The 18,919-nt window shown below is 53.0% G+C and overlaps 2 protein-coding genes across 7 annotated transcripts in view; one reads left to right on the forward strand and one right to left on the reverse strand.

The window, feature by feature from the left end:
- Nucleotides 1–1,618: 1,618 nt before the first annotated feature.
- Pimreg (PICALM interacting mitotic regulator) lies at nt 1,619–6,630 on the forward strand. Of its 2 annotated transcripts, none has more exons than XM_076542826.1 (6): nt 1,619–2,110; nt 2,591–2,908; nt 4,258–4,539; nt 4,921–5,012; nt 5,580–5,633; nt 5,960–6,630. In XM_076542826.1, exons 2-5 carry the CDS (start codon nt 2,624–2,626, stop codon nt 5,611–5,613), a joined length of 693 nt encoding a protein of 230 aa, XP_076398941.1. In that variant the 5' UTR covers nt 1,619–2,110; nt 2,591–2,623; the 3' UTR covers nt 5,614–5,633; nt 5,960–6,630. The 2 variants fall into 2 exon arrangements, with proteins under 2 accessions (XP_076398941.1, XP_076398942.1); XM_076542827.1 differs by having other exon boundaries at nt 4,258–4,535; nt 4,917–5,012.
- A 332-nt stretch (nt 6,631–6,962) lies between these two features.
- The window catches only part of Pitpnm3 (PITPNM family member 3), a 92,344-nt gene continuing 80,387 nt past the window's right edge, over nt 6,963–18,919 (reverse strand). For all 5 annotated transcript variants that reach the window (XM_015985833.3, XM_015985836.3, XM_076542823.1 and 2 more), the window contains 6 exons: nt 18,702–18,818; nt 18,220–18,368; nt 17,841–17,990; nt 15,901–16,084; nt 11,487–11,615; nt 6,963–10,979 (listed from right to left, as the gene is read on the reverse strand). In XM_015985833.3, the coding sequence (XP_015841319.1) occupies nt 10,674–10,979; nt 11,487–11,615; nt 15,901–16,084; nt 17,841–17,990; nt 18,220–18,368; nt 18,702–18,818 (1,035 nt within the window). In that variant the 3' untranslated portion in view covers nt 6,963–10,673. The remainder of the gene's footprint in view (nt 10,980–11,486; nt 11,616–15,900; nt 16,085–17,840; nt 17,991–18,219; nt 18,369–18,701; nt 18,819–18,919) is intronic.

An 18,919-nucleotide genomic window follows, 5' to 3' on the forward strand; every position in this document is an offset into this window, starting at 1 on the left:
CACACACTCACAAAGACACATGCCTACAAACACATAAAGGCAAGCTCTGCCTGGCCAGCTCATTCCCTGAGTCTCAGGTTTAGGTAGCATGTGGTTCTCTGCCTGATGACTGGAGATTTGATCTGGAAGTACTCATCTCGCCAGGCACGCTGAACTTGAGTCCCCTGGAAGTAAGAAATGGACGTTTTCAGTCTATTTTTAGCCAAGTTTAATAAATCACAAGTTCCCACTTGTAAGATTAGGGAGACCTTTGGTGGGTGTCGGGAAATCCAGGGTGGCTCCAACTTGGGGTTTGTTGGCTTTAAATAGCCAGCAGGAGGTGATAGGACCCAGGAGACTGCTGGCTTCAGGAGTCAGAGGAGAGATCCAGGCTGGGGAAGCCTCAGCAGTGAGGGAGTCAACCCTGGTCCACATAGACCCTGCTCCTGCAGAGATGGCATTTGGATCCTTCACCCTGCTGTACAGTCACACTGAGTGAAATGTGGCCAGCTTAAACTCACTACACCTCAGCTACCTCACAGAGCTCTGCGGCACTGGGGGTAAAATGGGTTCATGGATACACAGGGGGTGCTTGAAAGTGCTATATGACAAATCGATTATCATCACAGGGGGTTTGGGAGGTGAACACAGAGGCTGGGGGAGAGGGTCAGACAATCCGGACACCAGGGAAGAGGCCTGAAGAGTCTCTGGGAGTCCTACCCCAGGCTTAGGCAAGGGATGGGAAGGGAGAGGCGTGATGATGCTTCCTGGAGAAGCAGGTAAGAGGGCCCCATTGTGCTGGCACACCTGGGCCCCTTGATTTCAGTACTGGGGAGGCTGAGCCAGGGATGTGGCCAGTAAGAGCCCATCAGAAAAAAAAAAAAAAGGGAGAGAAGAGGGAGAGACAGAGACAGAGAGGCAGAGAGAAAGAGAGAAAGCAAGGAATAGCTCAGCCCTTGAACGCGCTACTGCTCTTGCAGAAGGACGTGAGGTTCCTCACAAGCACCTCTAACTCCAGCTCCAGAGGATCGGACTTCCTCTTCTGCTTCACACCCCTACCCCCACCCTGCAAGCACTCACATGCACAAATCCACAGAGAGGCACACAATTAAGAACAAAAATAAAATCTTAAAAATAAAAAAGTCGCCGGGCGGTGGTGGCGCACGCCTTTAATCCCAGCACTCGGGAGGCAGAGGCAGGCGGATCTCTGTGAGTTCGAGGCCAGCCTGGGCTACCAAGTGAGTTCCAGGAAAGGCGCAAAGCTACACAGAGAAACCCTGTCTTGAAAAACCAAAAAAAAAAAAAAAAAAAAAAGTCAAAATAACAAAAATAAAAGCAGATACACAGGAGAAAGCAAGCCAGGCTGTTGCTGTTGTTGTTGTTGTTGTTGTTTTAAGCTTGCTGGGAGATTAAGGGAAAGATGGAAAGATGGCGAGACCGGGCAGAGGAACTGACCTAACTGGTGCAGAGGGTGGTCTAGGGTTGTCCCTTCTTCTGAGATGTGCTTTCTTGGGCGCCAGCGGGGTGGTGAGTTTGAGGAACTGACTGGGGCAGGGCCATCTCTCAGGAAGGAAAAGGATCAGGCGGGGAATTTGAAACCAAACTTCCCAGGGAACCCAGAGCTCGGCAGTCCCAGCCTAACGCTCTGACAAAACTACTGGATGCCAGAGAGAAGTTGGGTGGGGTGAAGGGCTGGAAGGAGTGCCCTAGGTGGCGGTGGCCCGCGCCCCCGCAGCATCCCGCAGAGCAGCCTGACCGCAGGCTCTGGGGACGGCCTGGGCGCGCGACGGACGAGGTGCGGCCACCCCAAACCAAGCAGCCGGAAAGTGGCAAGGGGACTGGGCGGTGACAGCGGTCAGGGGGCGACCGCCCGAGCCTGGGGGACCCTTTGCAGCGTTCCAGGCGGGGGTCCCCGAGCGATGTAAGGGCGTAGCCCCGCCAATCCCAAAGCACGATTTATGGTCGCGAGAGAAACAGGCCAATCGGAATCCAGGGGCGGCGGCGGCGGAGGGCTGATAGGACCAATGGGCTGCGAGCACCGGGCCGGGGCGGGGCCGCGCGGAGTTTCAAATCTGCTGTGGTGGGCGAAGAGCGTGTGTCGATCTTCAGGTCTCGGGTATCAGGCAGAGAGGTGAGCGCGTGGGGACATCAAGGGGTTTGGGGAGGGGGTCTCATGGGCAGCTCCGAGAGGGGAGTGGGCCAGGGACTTTGGATAGGACCCGCAACGCAAAGTGGGTGTCTGGAAATTTAAAGCATCCCCATCGGATCCGAGGCCTTGGAGGGGTGGCCAGGGTCTGCTCCGTAGTGGAGCGCGAATTTGTGAAAGAGCCGCTTGCTAATGTTGCCCTGCATAAGCGCCGAGGCTCGGTGACATCTCTCTGTCTCTCCGCTGAGCCTCCGTGAAGGAGGCTGTCATAGAAAGACAGACGGTTTACCGCCTTGCAGTCGAGGCAGCTGCTGACCATGACGCCATGGTCATCTTTCTGGCATCCAAAATTGTGCAGCAGGTCTACCCCAAGAGGTTCTACTTCACCTCTTCCCCAGTTCCCAGGGTCTCTGGCGCCTGGGAATAGGGCCAGGGAGTACTTTCATGACCTTTTGACCTCCCCAGGATCTAGCGGGCAGAGGAAACTGGACCAAGCACATGGCGTCTCAGTGGCAGGGCATGACGGCCTCCATGCGCAGACGATCACTCCTAAAGGAGGAACATCTAGAGAAGGCGGTGGCCCGGTCTGCTGAGAGCCATCTGGAGACGGGTCCCCTGGGCTCTCTGTGCAGACAGTTCCAAAGGAGGCTGCCACTGAGAGCCGTCAGCCTCAACCTCGGGACTGGCCCCTCCTGGAAACGCCTGGAAACCCCAGAGCCAGAGCAGCAGCATCTTAAGACTTCAGCTCGCTCAGCCAAAAGCGCCTTGGGTGCTATGTCCCAGGTAACAATGATACCACTAGCAGCTGTCTGTTTACACAAGTATCCTATCCTCAGGGAGGCTCCAAGAATATAGAATCGGTGGGGTCTTAGAGTTTGATTAGGTTCTTGCAATCCCCACCCTCCCCGACCCCTGAAGCACCCCCAGTCATTCTGGCACATAATAGTTTCCCAACAAGTCAGTGAGTGAGTGAGTGAGTGAGTGAGAAAGGTCATGGAAGAAGTTGATATTCTCCATGCGAGGTAACCTGATGCACCCTATGATAGGAAATTGCAAGAAATGGCTAACTACAAAGAGAGATCAGTCTCAAGCTTAGTGGATAAAACCTCCCTAGAATAGGTCACTCTTCCGAGATAACTCAGGAAGGGGAAGGTATATGGAGGCACAGGACCACTAGGATGGTGTGAGTCCAGCCTGGATGCTGAAGGGGCCTCAGTGTGAGGACTAAGTCACGGTGAGGGAGGAGATCCTGTAGAATCCCATCTAAATTCTCCCAGTCATACTATTTATTACATCTTGGCTGTCAGCTACTTGGTAGGAAAAGGCGGAGGAGCTGGGCTTGCAGAAGGATGCAACTTCTTGAGCAGTTCAGAAGGCAGATTTGAGGGGTGGTGCTTGGGTGCAGTGTGCCCAGGAGCCTTCCAGGCAGATATCTTTTTTTTTTTAATATTGACTTAAATGTTTATATTTATTTATGGGGGAGCACGCATATGGAGGTCAGAGGACAATGTGCAGGAGTAGGTTCTCCACCTCCACTTCCACCATGTGGATTCTGAAGATCAGAGTTGAGTTGTCAGGTTTGGTGGCAGGAACCCCGACCGGCTGAGCTATCTCACTGACCCCATGTAGGTCTTTAAACCCGGAGCGGCAAATGTAGGCAGGTGTCCCCTGGAAAAGACAGAAGCTATGAAAATCAACAGACCTCCAAGGAGAGAAGGGGGTGGGCATCTTGCTGGGCATCTGATGGTGTGAGGGGAGAGATAGAGGCTCCTGGCAACTCTACAGAGAGGCCTCCTAGCCAAAGTCTAGCTCTGACTTGGAAGAGTCCTAAAATGGCTTTCAACAACTATAGCTCAGAACAATGAAATGTGACATCTTGTCTAAGGCCACCTAACTCATCAGACTTACCTTGGGCCTTGCTCCAACTTCTGGGCTCCGGTTTGCCAAGACAAAGGCAGTCTAAGCAGAACTGTTGGATGCAGCCACATGTAAAAAGGATCCAAGGGTTGGGACTCAGCCCCGTCGATTAGGGCTGTGTTTGTGGGACAGACTCTAGGCTGGAGGGATGGCCAAAGGCTGGCTGCCCACCTTGCTCCTACCTGGGCTAACCTCCCTACATGAACCCATCACAGAGAATCCAGGAGTCCTGCCAAAGTGGCACCAGGTGGCTGATGGGAACACAGGTGAAAGTGAGGAAAAAACGAGGAGTCCAGAAGGACAGAGGGACCTCACCACCCAGTCTGAGCCAGAAGAACACTCGGCTGTACAGGGCCAACCGGGATGCCAGAGTCGGAGGACATCCGCGCCTCTCTGGCCAGATGGGTCTACATGCCCATCGACATCAGCGGCTGAGGAGGGAGGCTGCCCTCCGGAGCCCCTGTTCCTCCACAGAACCTCTCTGCTCTCCCAGGCAAGTAGTCTCTCTTAGCCCACCATAATTTCCTTTCTGTCCCACAAGTCTCAGTACTACCTGGGGCAGGACACCCTTGTTCTGGCCCAAGTCTGCCCCAGAGCTAATGAGGACCTGAAGGGGAAAAAATAAATAAATCTCTCCAGGCCTGTTTCCCTACCTGTAAAGGGGATAGGAGATGAGTCCCACTCCGTTCTAAATGGGCAGAGACAGGTGCAAGGCCAAAGGCAGCCCTCACCTGACAGCAGAATGATTTCCCATGGCTCAGCCTCACAGGCTTGCATGTCACCTGCCACAGTGAGGCTTTCCCAGTCATTCGGGGTCGCCTGGGCTCTGCTCGGGGCTCTGCTAACCCCTGCTTTGGCGCTTCCTTGTGTTCAGTGAGTCTGACAGTGACCTAGAGCCTGTAGGAGCTGGAATCCAGCATCTCCAGAAGCTGTCACACAAACTGGACAAAGCCATCAAGGCCGAAGAGAGGTGAGCTGCATCCTGGGGTCAAGGGGAAATGGCCATGGGTCCCCTTGAGCCATACTATATTTCTAGAGAGGGTGCTGCTGGTTCCAGCACCAATCTGCCACATGACCAAGACAAGTCCCTGTCCCTCTGTGCTTCAAGTGGCCTGGGTCGATGGTGAAGGATGCACTATGAGTCCTCCAGGCCTTGGACTCTCACCTTTGCCCATTACCTTGAACCTCACATGTGACTGGGTACCTGCTTCCTGAGAGACCTTCCCTTCCTCCAGTCCCTTTCATGGCTCCTCTATACCCATGGACTTTGGCAAAAGCAACATGGTTGCTATGGAGTCCCTGGTCTATCTGCTCAGGATTCCAACCTGGAGGCAGAGTCTTTGCTCTGGATCTGCCCTGACTTGGAAACTGTTTTCCCATTTGTAGAATGGCTGCAAAGTGTTCTGAGGCCGTATGTCCCCTGTGGCCATGTTCCCACCATGCCTCCAGGTTCTGGTCTTGTCTAGTGTGGGCTGGGGATGCCTTCAGAACATGAAGCATCCCAGGTCATCAGTCCCTCCCCCTTCTCTATCCCTAGTGGTGACATGACTGTCTCCCTTATTCGTGAATGAGGACAGCAGGCATCCTACAGGTAATGGCCCCTCCCTCTGTCTCTCCTCCTCCTCTTCCACCTCCTCCTTCTCTACATATAAATGTGCAGGCACTCTTGCAGGAGTGCTAAAGAAGTGAATGGACCGAGAAAAGCCACAGGGTGGGTAAAAAGCAGAGTAGGAAGTGTCTGGGTCTTCGACTTCCCTCAGCCAAAGCTGCTATCCTTACTGATCACATCAGAACCCTGTGATTTCAAAGGACTGAAAGCCACCTTCCAGCCTTTTGATTTGGAGAGGAGGGCTATAGCTTCCTACATCCCCTGCCTTGAGAATAGGGAGAAGCACAGCGGAAGTTCTGTCTTTACAGGAAACAGGCCCTGTCCAGCCACCAAGCCATCAGGATGTCCGTGCCACCCACCCCATGAACTTCCGGAGGAGGCACTGGGCTCATCAGCATCCCCAGGCCACTGCTAACAAGGACTTGACTAACAGGGGATCCAGAAGCCTTCTATTTTAGCCATATCTGGGCCCATTGGTAACCACTGGCCACAGCCCGAGTGATTTAGGAAGACCTTGAAGAGGTGATGGGAACTGCCCATGCTCTCCAGGAGGACTCATACAGCACCCTGTTCTCCAGCCTCACAGAGGCCCATCCATATTAGGAATGTACCTGAAGATGCTAGACAGTTCTGAACCTTGTAACTAGGACCAAGACCCTGCAGGAGTCATCCCATGAAATCACCCCCTTTATTCCCAGTGCAGAGATTCTTGGGGACCACTTTTACCCCTAATCCCACAGGGCCCCATAGGAAGAGAGGAGATATTTGCAGACTGCAAGCCTGAGCTCTTGGGGCCTACTTATCAGCTCAGTGTGGGGAACTGGGGTGTGCAGGAAGGGGAACACTGTTCAAGACCAGTTTCTGCTCTTTGTAAATTATTTAGGAAATCTACTATGTCATTTTATTAGAAAGATACCAGTGTGTCAGTTTCTAGATCACAATGCTTTTTCATAATTAAAAACTCGCTTTTGACACTTGGCTTGTTTTGTTTTGTTTTGTTTTAAGTACACACACTCTGACACCACACTGAGTGACACAGCCATGGGTCTGGAGCTCAGCTTTGTGTCCCCCATCCCCTCTGCTCCCGTTCTTCTCTCGGAGAGAATCAAAGTGAAAGAAAACGGCTCAGTGATTAAGAGCACTGACTGCTCTTCCAGAGGACCTGGGTTCAATTCCCAGCACACACGTGGCAGCTCACAACTGTCTGTAACTCCAGTTCCAGGGGACCCAACACCCATGACAAAACACCAATGCACATAAAATAAAAATAAAGAAAAGCTTTTTCAACATAGCCCAAAACAAAGCACATCCTAAAGGCAAATAAGGTTTTTATTTAAGTGACAACGTTTCAGAGTTAAAAACAGCTCACATCAAAATCAAGACCAATTGTAAAAATCTTTTAACTCCATAATGCTGTTTTTGTCTGGTTAGAAATTGGATATTTTACATTTTCTTTTCTAACGGATTTTGTACAAGGCAGCCATGAGGACTATAATAAGCCTTTTCTATCAAGAACCAGCCATCACAGAGAGTACTGGAAGTTACACACAGGGACAGGCAGACCGCAGACAAGGTCAGACTGGCTGCCACCACTGAGTAAACAAAGAGAAAAGGACAGTGGGTCTGGGTCTGAGGGGGCATGTCCCACGCTGGCCACTGTGTCTACCGCTCCTTGTTGTCCCCCACCTCTTCTGAGCCACCGCAGAGTGGAGTCAAATTCTGACTTCCTTCCAACCTCCATTGGTTTCCAGCAAGATCAGAACTCAGCCAGGCTTTGCTACTTGTACTAAACACTTAACTTGGGTGTATAAGAAATTCCTCCCTAGCCCAGAAGGGAAAGAAAAGGGATTTTTTTTTTTTTTTTTAATTTCCAGAGCACTTGGAATGGAACCCCAGGGATTCTGCTGGAAAGTGGTTGTTTAAGGCGGGGTCAACTGCAAGGCTCCTACAGTCAGGGTGCCCTCCCTGGCGGGGCTTCACCTGAGCTGGGTGCAGAGTATACCTGCAAAACTGGCACTTCTTCCAGACCCGGGTGCACCGGTCTGGCAGGGCCCATTCTTCAATTAAAGATAGGTGCCATGTTTTGTCTGCAGGATACTTCTGGGGCGCAGCTCTGGGCTGCAAAGTGCCCAAAGTACAGTTTAAAAACCATTAGATACAGCCTTCCCTCCTTCAGAGAACCACCCCAATCTCAGGAATACTGGGGTTCAGATACATTTGTTGTAGCCCAGCACCCAGGCAGGAAGGCTGTTTGTCTGAATGCATGAAAATAATTTATTTTTTAAAAAATATCTTGTGGTGCTTCCGAGAAGGGTCAGTCTTTGGGGGGTGAGGGGCATGAGGCTGAAAGAGCAGACTCCAGCAACCCACAACAGGACAGGGGATAAAGGAAGGTGTCAGGCATCCCTCAGCTAGGTCAGGACAGCCACCACACAGGAAGAACAAACATGCCACTCAGATACAGGAACTTTGGTCAAGCAGGAACATGTTTCCAGCAGCTGGAGAGCAGGCACACCAGGAGCTAGAGGTCGCTAGAAAACAGCTAGATGGGGTATCACACAGAACTACTAGAGGAGGCGACCGCACTCCCCTCCGAAGAGCACTAGGAATCGGCTCCTTTTGTCTCTGACCTAACTCAACAGAGCAGGTGCAGAAAGCGCGCAGGCGGAGTACAGTTGCCAGGAAGCAATACCGAGCTGTTCGCTCAACAGAGCGGCGAGTGCGTACCTTCACACGCACCGGCCGCAGCTCCTAGGGTGGTGTGCGCAACACCTGTACCCCAGCGGCATCTCACAAAAGGGGTCACCCAAGCCCCAATGTGGGGCTCTAGCAAAAGGGGGATGGGGCCTCTGGCCGGCTCTGACCCACAGAGCCCTGTCACTGGCTCCAGTCTCCCGGGAGGGGCGGGGTCCCCCACTCGCACACTGACTCCGCCTGGGGTTCTCATTTGAAAGTTAGACCAGGTGGCTCCTGCTGAGAGGAGATGAAGGGCTGGGAAAGAATCTGGTCTAGCCAAGCTCCAACCACAGCGTTTAGGGGGAAGGACTGCAATTAAGGTGGCTATGCCATATGAGCTGGTGCCAAAAGATAGGCAAGAATGAGGCGGGAGGTATGAATTTCTAAGAGGAATGGGGGGTTAGTGGGGGGTAATGGGGGTGGGGGTGGGGGCAGGTATGAATCTCTAAGAGGAATGGTGAGAAGCAGGGCAGGTATGAACTTCTAGGAGGGGGGACAGAAAGAGGAAGCTGAAGCTGGTCCCATACTTCCTTGCCCTCTCGGCAGCCGCCTTGGCAGTGATGGGTTTGGTTTGCCAGATACAGTGCTCATGGTGCAGTGGAAGAGCCAGTAGATAGGATGGGATGGGATGGGCAGAGGGAACAGGAGCTGGCTGGCAGGCTGGAGAAGACATTTAAGTGGAAAAAGCAGGGTGGGTCCTGGGAGCCCACACCCCCTCCAGCCCAAGTGAGGTGCCCAGTTTGCGGGGCAACTCACACCGCGGTGCCAGCCACCCCCATCAGCAGCCACCACAGGCTGCATGGGAGCTGCAAGAGGTAGACATTGAACAGAAGCGACACTGAGCTGACGAGTGCCTGCTGTGTACACAGATGTTTGGCTCTGGCCTCAGGGGCAGCCCAGGGGCTTCTAAGACACCCAGGAGGCCATACAACAGGTGTCAGCCCGGGCCAGGGAGCAAGGGGAGACTGTGCCAAGGCCAAGGACTTGGCAGCAAAGGAACACCCCCTGCCACCACCCAAGGGGTCTGACTACCATGGAGGAGGTTCTAGGCTCAAACCAAACGTAGTGGCCAGAGAGGGGAAGAGAATACAACAGCTTGAGCCAATATTCCATGAACCTCCAAGATCCCGAGCTCTCAGCTCCATGCATTCCAGAAACCTAAAGAAAAAAGTCAGTCTGAGCAGAGCTATGGGAGGGGCAGCCATGTGGTCCCCTTTGTTGGTGGGAGGAAGTCGGTTTTTGTTTTTGTTTTTGTTTTTTTCCCCTCAGTGTGCACAAACCAGTTTGTTCTCCATGAAGTGGTAGCTTTCTTCCTCTGAGGTACTGGGCTCCCTTTCAGCCTCACCCTAGAATCCCTCTCTCAGGGTGGGGAGGGATGGGATGAGGAGGAGGAGGCCCACTGGGCCCCCAGAGAGCCGAAAAGCTGGACAGCCTAGGAGTCAAAGCCAGTACCCATCTCAGCCAGGAGGCCCCTTCTAGTTACAGAAAACAGTAGGGCCCAAGGAGGATATGCTACAGACTCAAGGGCACACGGCCGGACCAACTCAGGTCAGAGTCTGTGGCCTGCTGCCTCTCAGGAAAGTGCACAAGGAAGAGGAACATCTGTCTTCAGGGGCCACAGGAGAATAAAGATACAGAGAACACGGGGAACGAAGGACAGCGGCAAGACAGTCAGCACCAGACCCGATCCCCAGGGCTGTGGACAGACTCCACCTACATAGATTGGACCCAGGGAATTGTCCGCTCCCACAAAATGATCTCACTGTGTCATGAGACAGCCAACCCCAAAGTGGTGCCCCGGATGTCACAAGGAGGGCAGGCACAAACGCCACTCACTCTTCTACACACAGTCAAGTTGCTGCACCTGCAAGCGGCCGGCCCGAGGCAAACACCTGTCCGGCCATCTACCCAGCGCTGGGGGCTTCTCTAGTGTGAGCCTGCCTAGCGCGGCTACAGAAACCTCAGGACTCGAAAAGATGGTCGACTTTACCCAAACACTGGGCACAGGCAGGCTTGGCCCAAGGGTCACATTCACACATCACCCCTGACTCTGGCTTGTGGGCACGGGCATATCACAGGCGGCTGCACTGAGACACCCCAGATTTCACCCCATTGCAGCCCAGAGAGCTCCCCAATGTCAGGGCAAGGTCCCTCCCTGCTCTGGTCGGACACTGCTGGACAGACACGGGAGGGAAAAAGCAGGAAAACGCCTGTGTCAGGGAGAAGGCAACCCTTCCCTTCCCTGCAGGCCGCCTAGCTGCCCCTGTTCTGAGCACCGCCCACCCCTCAGGGCACCGACTCGAACTTGGGGGGCCCACGCGCCCAGCTGAGCACAGGTAGCGGCCGCTCGTGGTCCTTGTCGGACTCAGGCTGGCTCTGTGCCCTCTCGGGCTTGGGGTTGGAGGCAGGTGGGTCCGGCTGTTGCACAGACATGGTCCTGCGCAGGTGGTTGCGCTTGCGCAGAAACTCCGGCTGTGCATGCAATCCAAAGCTGCCCTTGCGCAGGATCATGCGCGAGTTGTTCTTCTTGGGGCGCGAGCGGTGGCTGGCCTCCAGTGTTGCCAGGTGTGCGGCATAGCCTTCACTCAGGAACTGTGGAGGGGACAAGCATCAGGCTAGCATCTGACCCTGTCCCCCAACATCGCCACTTCCCTGGGGCATCCTTCAAGAGAGTCTGCAGCCCCAAAAGCAGTAGCAGGGGGCCTTACTACAGTTCTAGGGTTCCTGTGGGCCACTGAACGCCTCCGTCTGTACCCCTGCATTCTGGCACAACCCCAGAATGGCACAACAGCTCTTTCTGACTGTCCTTCGTCGTCTGCCCTCCACCCCCACGCCCTTTCTGGAGGCCAGCTTTGTCCTGGAGTCTAGGTTTTGCAGCTCATCTCCAGGGCCCCGTCATTCTGTCATTCAGAATGGCACTTGCTTTGCTATAAACGGTCATTGCCATTTCCCCTTCCCCCAGATGCCATTACACTCGAACGCAGGGGGCCTGGCCCAAGGCATTGCTCAATAGAGATAAATGAATGAGCGCAAGAAGGGATGAGCGAGTAACTGAATGATTAGGAGCTGTCCCCGACTCCTTCCCTGGCCCTCACACACCTGGCACTGGGTTTGGTACTTCTTGGTGGGCCGGCCCACAATGAAGATCTGGGATGCAGGGAGGCCCAGCACACTGTAGACGGAGATGTCTTTCGTGGAGCCGTAGGCCGCAGTGATTTTGATGAAGCACTGAAACCCAAAACAAGCAGGTGAAGAGGGAGGAAGACCTAGGGAGACCCTGCTGGGGGAACCCTTCCTCTGCACTCAGACACCAAGCCATCAGTCCCCCTTTGCTAAGAGTCACCCCGCAGATGACTCCCCCTTCCCTGCCCCAGTACCTCACATCAGATCTCAGATGGAGCTCTGGGGCTCTCCCAGGGAATGGCTACGTTACTTGCTGACACCATTACCCAGTCACAACCCCACCACCCCCACACACCTACCCGCCCACCCCACACACCTCCCACGGTGGGGCCAAGTGTCCCTTTGTGGATAAGGAAGTTAAGTTCCAGGTTTATTCATTATGGACCCCAAACTGGACACAAGCTCTGGGCTGGCCATGGGCCCCTGCCTCCAGAGAGGTGGTCTGTTGAGCTCCCCAAAAGTCCAAATTTAGAGATTTGCCCTCCTTGTCCTAAGGGTGCTTTCTTTCAGCTAATTGCCTTAATCTCCCACCTACCCACAGGTGGTGCTCACTACCCAACTGTTCTCACTGTGTGTCTCCTATCAAAGTCACCCTTTGTCCCACCATGTTCACCAGGGGTGTGCTGGCTAGTTTTATGTCAACTTGACACAAGCTAGAGTTATCTGAAAGGACGGAACCACCATTGACAAAGTGTCCCCCATAAGATCCAGCTGTAGCCCATTTTATTAATTAGTAATTGATGGGTGAGGGCCCAGCCCATGGTGGGTTCTATAAGAAAAGAGGCTGAGCAAGGCATGAGGGGCAAGCCAGTAAGCAGCATGCCCCGATGGCCTTTGCATCAACTCCTGCCTCCAGGTTCCTGCCCTGTTTGAATTCACCTGGACTTCCCTCAATGATGAACTATGATGTGGAAGTGTAAGCTGAATAAACCCTTTCCTCCCCAAGTTGCTTCTGGTCATGGTGTTTCATCACAGCAACAGTCACCTTAACTAGGACAGGGGACTTAAGTCTGAGCTGCAGTTCCCCTCCTTTCAAATGCATGGTCATCACTAGGATGATGCTGTCAGCTCCGATTCGAATAGGAAGCCTACCCTAAAGGCACATGTGCAGTAAGCCTGGCCTCCAGTTGGTGATGCCATGGAGAGGTGACTAGTTAATGCATGCTAACTTCATCGATGGGGCTGATCCACTGATGAGCTCGTAGTGGGATGGGCTTAGGTAAAGTTTAGTCAGAGGAAGCTTGCCCCTGGCTTGCTCTGTTTCCCAGCCACCATTGGGCAAGCAGCTTTCTTCTGCTACTACCCACTCCCACCACTGTATTTCACCTCCACCTCAGGCCTACAGCAATAGAGCTGGTGGCCACAGACTGACACTTCTGAAACCATGAGCCCAAAAGCCTTTCCTCCCTCAGGTCGACTTATCAGGTTTCTGTCACAGGACAGAAAGAAAGGTGATGAACGTATTGTCCCCATGGAGAGCCTGCTGCCTCCCACCCTTACAACTTGCTCCAGGTTGAGACCCACCTTCACGCTCGCTCTACCCTACCTCTCTATCCCCGTGGCCTTCAGAGGTGTCCTTTTCACCCCAAGGTTATCCACCCGCCAGGCTTCAGCTAGTGGACAGCTGTCACTTTCGCAAGAAAGGGCCTGCTGCTTGAAACCCTCCTTGCCTGGCCCTCTTCCTCTCCTCCTGTCCTCCCTGTCCTCAGCTGGCCTTTCACCCTGCTCTCAGAAGCATGGCATGGCTTCATCTGGCTCCAACCACTCCTGGGTGGTCCCTGCCTCCCCACACAGCTCCTCTCCAGGGCTCCAGTCTCTGCCTACCGTCCAGGCTACTGCCCTGATCCATGTGCTGGGACTCACATGACTCATGATCCATGGACCCATCAGCCGCCTCATATCCACATCTGACCTCATCTTCTCCCTGCCTGATCCTCCTCCTGTATCCATTCTCATTTCATCCTTTTATTCTTTAACATATTCATACTACTAGCATTTACTGAGCACCTACTGTGTGTCATCATTACCCCAGACCCTGGAGAGATCTTGAACAACACAAATAAACCCAATGGCACCCTGATCTCTCTTGGTCATGCAATAGGACAACTGAGAGCTCCTTGACCGTAAATCAACCAGTCCCAAGTCCTGACAATGCTACCTGCTGGATCTCCTGACTGTGAATGCCTTTCTCTCCATCTATTGTTACTGTCTGGATTCTAGTCTTCTGTTCTTGCTGGAGTAACAGCCTCCTAACTACCCTTCCTCCTTGACTTTGCCAGTGTGTTCTCCAGTGAGCTGCCAGAGGGATCGTTCTAAAACCCAAATTAGATGCTGCCACTGCCTATTCCAAACTTCCCCATTGCTCCACACTGCCCTTGGCAGAGAGCCCAAGATCTTGATCTAGTTTTCAGGGTTTCTAAAATCTACCAAGCTTGGGTCCCTCATGATCTCTATGGTCTCAGCTCCCACCTGTCCTTGATCTGACCCTGCCTACACATACCCCCATTCTGTATTCCTTCAGCTCTGAGAACATCCCAGGCTATTTCTCACCCCTGCACCTTAGCATCTGGTGAAAATCATAATGGAATTACTCAGGTCAACCCCATGAAAAACACCAAGCCAAGAGATTATGAAGGAGTTATTCGAATTCATGATTGCCTGATAATCTCTCTCTCTCTCTCTCTCTCTCTCTCTCTCTCTCTCTCTCTCTCTCTCTCTCTCTCTCACACACACACACACACACACACACACACACACACACACACACACACACACACACACAGTCTTTCAGGACCACAACCCTACACAAAAGCCTGCAGTGGCCAGGCATGGTGGCACATGCCCCTAATCCCAGCACTTGGGAAGTAGAAGCAGATGAATCTCTGTGAATTTGAAGCCAGCCTGGTTTACATTGGGAGTCCCAGGCAAGCCAGGGTTACACAGTGAAGTCTAGTCTAAAATATAAAAATTAGTTTTAAGAAGTCGACAGCAATCTCCCACAAGCAGTACTTGTCCGAGAACATTCGCTCAGCAACTGTCCGTTCACCCTCAGACTGAGGTCGTTGTAGTTATTACTTGTTACAGCCAAACGGTATTGCCTTAGGAAATATTTTGTCATCCTCCTCCATTATTGCCTTTAAAAATCCCCCTCACCTCAACCTCTTTGATTGGTCCCATAAACCACCATGGCACAGGCATCCTCCCACAGAGCTATTCCCAAATAAAGCTTGATTTCACATCCATCTTAACCTCTTTGTATTTCCCCAGGTCCAGCACATTGTCTACCTGACAGCTTATACTCATATGTCAAGACTAAGCCCAGAAGTTATTACCTACTAGAATCTACTCAGGCTTTCCCAGGCGAACCTAAGTCCTTTCTCCTCTGTTTGCCAATATTGCCCTTTTTCTGCCACACACCAGTAATTGTCAATTTACATGCCTTTCTTTCTCTAGATCAGCGATTGGCAGACTTTTTCTTTGAAAAGCCAAATAGTAAATATTTTAGGCTTTGAGCTCTGCCACAGCAACTCGACTCGGCTCTTTCACTGCATCGAAAAGGCAGCCACAGACAATACATAAACAGATGAGCTTGGCTGTGTGCCAATAAAACTTTATTTATGGACACCGAAATTTGAACTCGTATAATTTTCATTTGTCTATTCCTGCTTTCCATCTGTGAGTCAGCCTCTCTCTCTCTCTCTCTCTCTCTCTCTCTCTCTCTCTCTCTCTCTCTCTCTCTCTCTCTCTCTCTCCCCCTGTCTCTCTCTCCCCCATCTCTCTCTCCCCCCCCATTTACTGCCCCCCCCACTCCCAGCCCCACAGGGTAGGACTTCATGGAGGGCTTTGCACAAAGATGCCCCAGCCTTCTCCCAGGGTTTCTGCTATCTGGCTAAGCCTAGAAATTTGACTTTTTAACTGATTCCTAGGTGCAGCTGGAGAATCACAGCTCTAGGTGACAAATTCAGGAAGGCAGGCTAGAAATGCCAGCACCAGGCAGGGAGGAACACAACAAAGCCTGAAATGTCTCAATAGGCACTGGGATATCTATTGAAGGAATAACCAGATATAGAGACAAGAATTTAAGTCTTGGAGTTAGGAGAAGATAAAGCGTGAATATTTGTCAATGAAGATTAACACCTGCCTCCTAGGTCTGTTAAGACGGCCCAGTGAGAGCTACGTACTCTGCCAACAAAATGTGCTTCCCTACACTAGCCGAGGATTCCGATGCCCAGCCCCTTGGGGTCGGAAAGAGGATGGAGAGGGTCAGAGCTAACTCCTCCCTGGACTCCTAGTGGGTGTGGCCGCAGTCCCGCCCCAGTCCCACACTCACCTCCTGCATGAGGTTGCGAAGGAAGATGGCCTTCTGCCTCAGCGGGTCGTGCACCAGTCCATCCGAGAAGAAGATCATGCCCTGTGGGAAGTTGTGCTGGGACAGCCACGACACTACCCGCTGCTTCTGCATGTCCGGCCGCCCCGTGATGTAAAGGATCATGTAGCCCAGGTCCTGCCAGTGCCTGGTGAGATGGCATTGCTGGGTCCAGCTTGGCCCCCTGCAGGCTGCCCACTGCCCCTGTCCTGACTGCCATCGCCCTCTGGAGAAGCCAGCAGTAATGGCAAGGGGGCTCTCAAGTCCTTGCTCCCGGTGGGTGAGTGGTGTACATTTCCTCAGGATGGCCCGTGAGAACTGACCCAACTTGGTTCCTCACTGTTACCTCCCCTGCTTCTGCCTTCTCCACTAACAAGAAAACTTCCAATATGCCCAGGCCAGAGGCTTTGCGCCCACCTCCAGTGCCTGGTCCTTAGTTTCTGTCCCATCTTTCCCATGGACTACAAAAGTAATCTCTCTCTCTCTCTCTCTCTCTCTCTCTCTCTCTCTCTCTCTCTCTCTCCCTCTCTCCCTCTCTCCCTCTCTCCCTCTCTCCCTCTCTCCCTCTCCCTCTCTCTCATGTGCTTAGTTTTACTATCTATAGGATGGAGTTAATCATCCAAACACCCCATAGGGTTATTCCAAGGATAAAGGCATTAGTCCTAAAACCAGAGTTGGCTTCATTTTCATCCTTGACAGTTTCATGGCAATTTCTAGAAACCACAAACCTAACCCTGTTGCTCCTTTTCCTGAAATCATACCTGGCTCCCTAGTGGTGAGGTAACATTTCAAGGCTTCCCTCTATCCTTGGGCTCTCCCCGATGAGTAGAATCTCCTTATCCACATAGGGCTGCTCTGGCACCCCTGTACAAATCCTGTGCTCCTGGCTCTGGACCCTCCCCTGCCTGTCTACATCTTCATCCTTCAGGATCCCCCTTCCAGGGGGAAATTCTCCTCATTTCCCAGGTACAATCAGTTCTTTACTCTGTTTTCCCTGGATGGCCCAAGGTACAGATGAGCCCAGATCTGGGTGGCACTAGCTAGCCCCTAACTGGCTGCCACAGATTGGGCTTTCTAAAGACCATCCGGGAAGATGCGAAGATGCGCAATGCAGGTGTTACTGAGATGTTGGGAGTTCCCCGGGGGACCCCCGGGCAGATGGGATCTGTGCAGGCAGGCAGGCAGGCGGGTGGGCCCTCTGTTAGACTAACAGAAAGCAGTGTCTGGCAGCTAACTAGGTGAGGCAGCACTGTGTGGAAGGAGGGCGGAGTCACAGAGGGAGAGAGCACAGCTCCCATCTCCGCTGTGGGATATACCAGCCAACCCTCCCAGTGGGCTGTGCAGGACCTCTCCTCCAGAGCCACAAAGCAGCTGGAAACCACTCTCTCTCCAGAACCCCAAAGTCAAGCCAGCTTCTCTCCCTGAGCAAGGCAGGGCAGTCCCTACTACCCCAGCTGCCACAAACTCCCAGTGCCCACCCCCCCAATTTCTGTTCATTCTTGGGGTCTAAGCCTCTAATGTCACTAATGACTATTTCTCATCCCTGGTTTATTTTCCTCCGCTGGTCTCAGATTCTCCCACCAGCAGCAGCCTTCACAGCAGACCCCAAGCCAGCGCCTGGTCTGGAGCTGACCCCAGAGAAAAGGTAAAAGAATGCCCAGGAGAAGAGAAGAAGAGGAGGAAGGAACAAATGAATGAGCTCAAGTCTACAAATGGGATTGATCTCCCCAAGATTCCCAGTGAATGACTCCTGGAGATAAAGCCAGAACTTTGCAGTGCCTAGGCCCAGAGACCTACAGGTGTCCTAAAGAAAGCTAGGGGGTGGGGGAGACTAATGCACTTCCCCCAAAGCTGCTGGCTCCTGCCCTGGGGAGATATCCTTCCTTAAGAGAGGTAACACTCACCGAACAACATCCACTGCCCCTGGCCGGACCTTGGGGTCACTTCCCATGATAGACACACTGGCCGCAAAGGAGCCGTCAATGCTGAACACAACACACTCCATGCCTCGGGGCAGCACCGTGAGGTAGCTCATCGCACAGGTCTGGTCACCCCTGAAAGGTATCAGCCTGAGGTCAGCCTGCCGCTGAAATCAGTCAGTCTTGGGCCCAGGTTCTGAGTAATGTCTCCTGGTACCATGGCTGGTGGCCTCTTCCCTTTTCCTCTCTCCGTGTAAACAGAAAAAAAAAAACTCTATCTTCCAGCCTGGATGGGAGAGCCCCCCCCCCAAAAAAAAAAATCCACCATGAGAACCTCACATACACACACACACCCTGGTCCTACCTGACCACCATCTTTACAGGGTAGACACCAACCCCCAGGCGCCGGGGCCGGGGCACATTGTATGTGATCCTGCCACTGTTGTTGGTGATCTCTGTGTCCAGGTGGACCCAGCGGCCTGATGATGGCTCTGTCATCACCAAGATGTCCACCTGCAGCCAGTGAAGGAAGTGAGGGACCTGCTGAAGCCTGAAGGACCACATGCTTGACAGCCCAAACAACAGACCCCTGGGCACCGCTTCCTACCTACTGTATCCTAGAGTTTCCTATAACCCTCCCTTCCAAGTGGTGGGCACACCGGCTTCCCCGCCTCTTTGGAGATACCAAGTTCCCCTTAGCCCTCGTTGATCTGCTGGGCAGGGAAAGGGCTGCCTGCTTTGTGCTCCAGCACTGTTGCTACTATCACCCTTTCTGCCCTGGGGTGCTATGAGTCACGGGGGGTTGGGGGGAGCAGGTGAGCCAAGGAGATGCTCAACCCCGGGTACCTTCTCTCCAGTCAGAGCCACCATGTCAAGAGGGCCATACATGAAGCGTCCCACCAGGACCTGGGGGCCATCTTCCGCAGCAATTACATCATTGGCACGGTGGTTCGCGGTAACGTTCTGCAAGGACAGAAAGAAACAACCCGGCTCAGCCTTTGCAGACAAGGCTCACTCTTGCTTTATCCTTAGAGCCTTGTGAGGATGGCTTTCTGGGCTATGGC

Source organism: Peromyscus maniculatus, chromosome 8, assembly GCF_049852395.1.
Source record: "Peromyscus maniculatus bairdii isolate BWxNUB_F1_BW_parent chromosome 8, HU_Pman_BW_mat_3.1, whole genome shotgun sequence".
NCBI lineage: Eukaryota > Metazoa > Chordata > Mammalia > Rodentia > Cricetidae > Peromyscus > Peromyscus maniculatus.

Coding starts and splice junctions, on each gene's coding strand:
- Pimreg (XM_076542826.1), top strand. CDS start 2,624: ATGGCGTCTCAGTGGCAGGGCATGACGGCCTCCATGCGCAGACGATCA. Junction 2,909..4,257: donor CCTTGGGTGCTATGTCCCAG/GTAACAATGATA, acceptor AACCCATCACAG/AGAATCCAGGAGTCCTGCCA. Junction 5,013..5,579: donor GCCATCAAGGCCGAAGAGAG/GTGAGCTGCATC, acceptor CTCTATCCCTAG/TGGTGACATGACTGTCTCCC.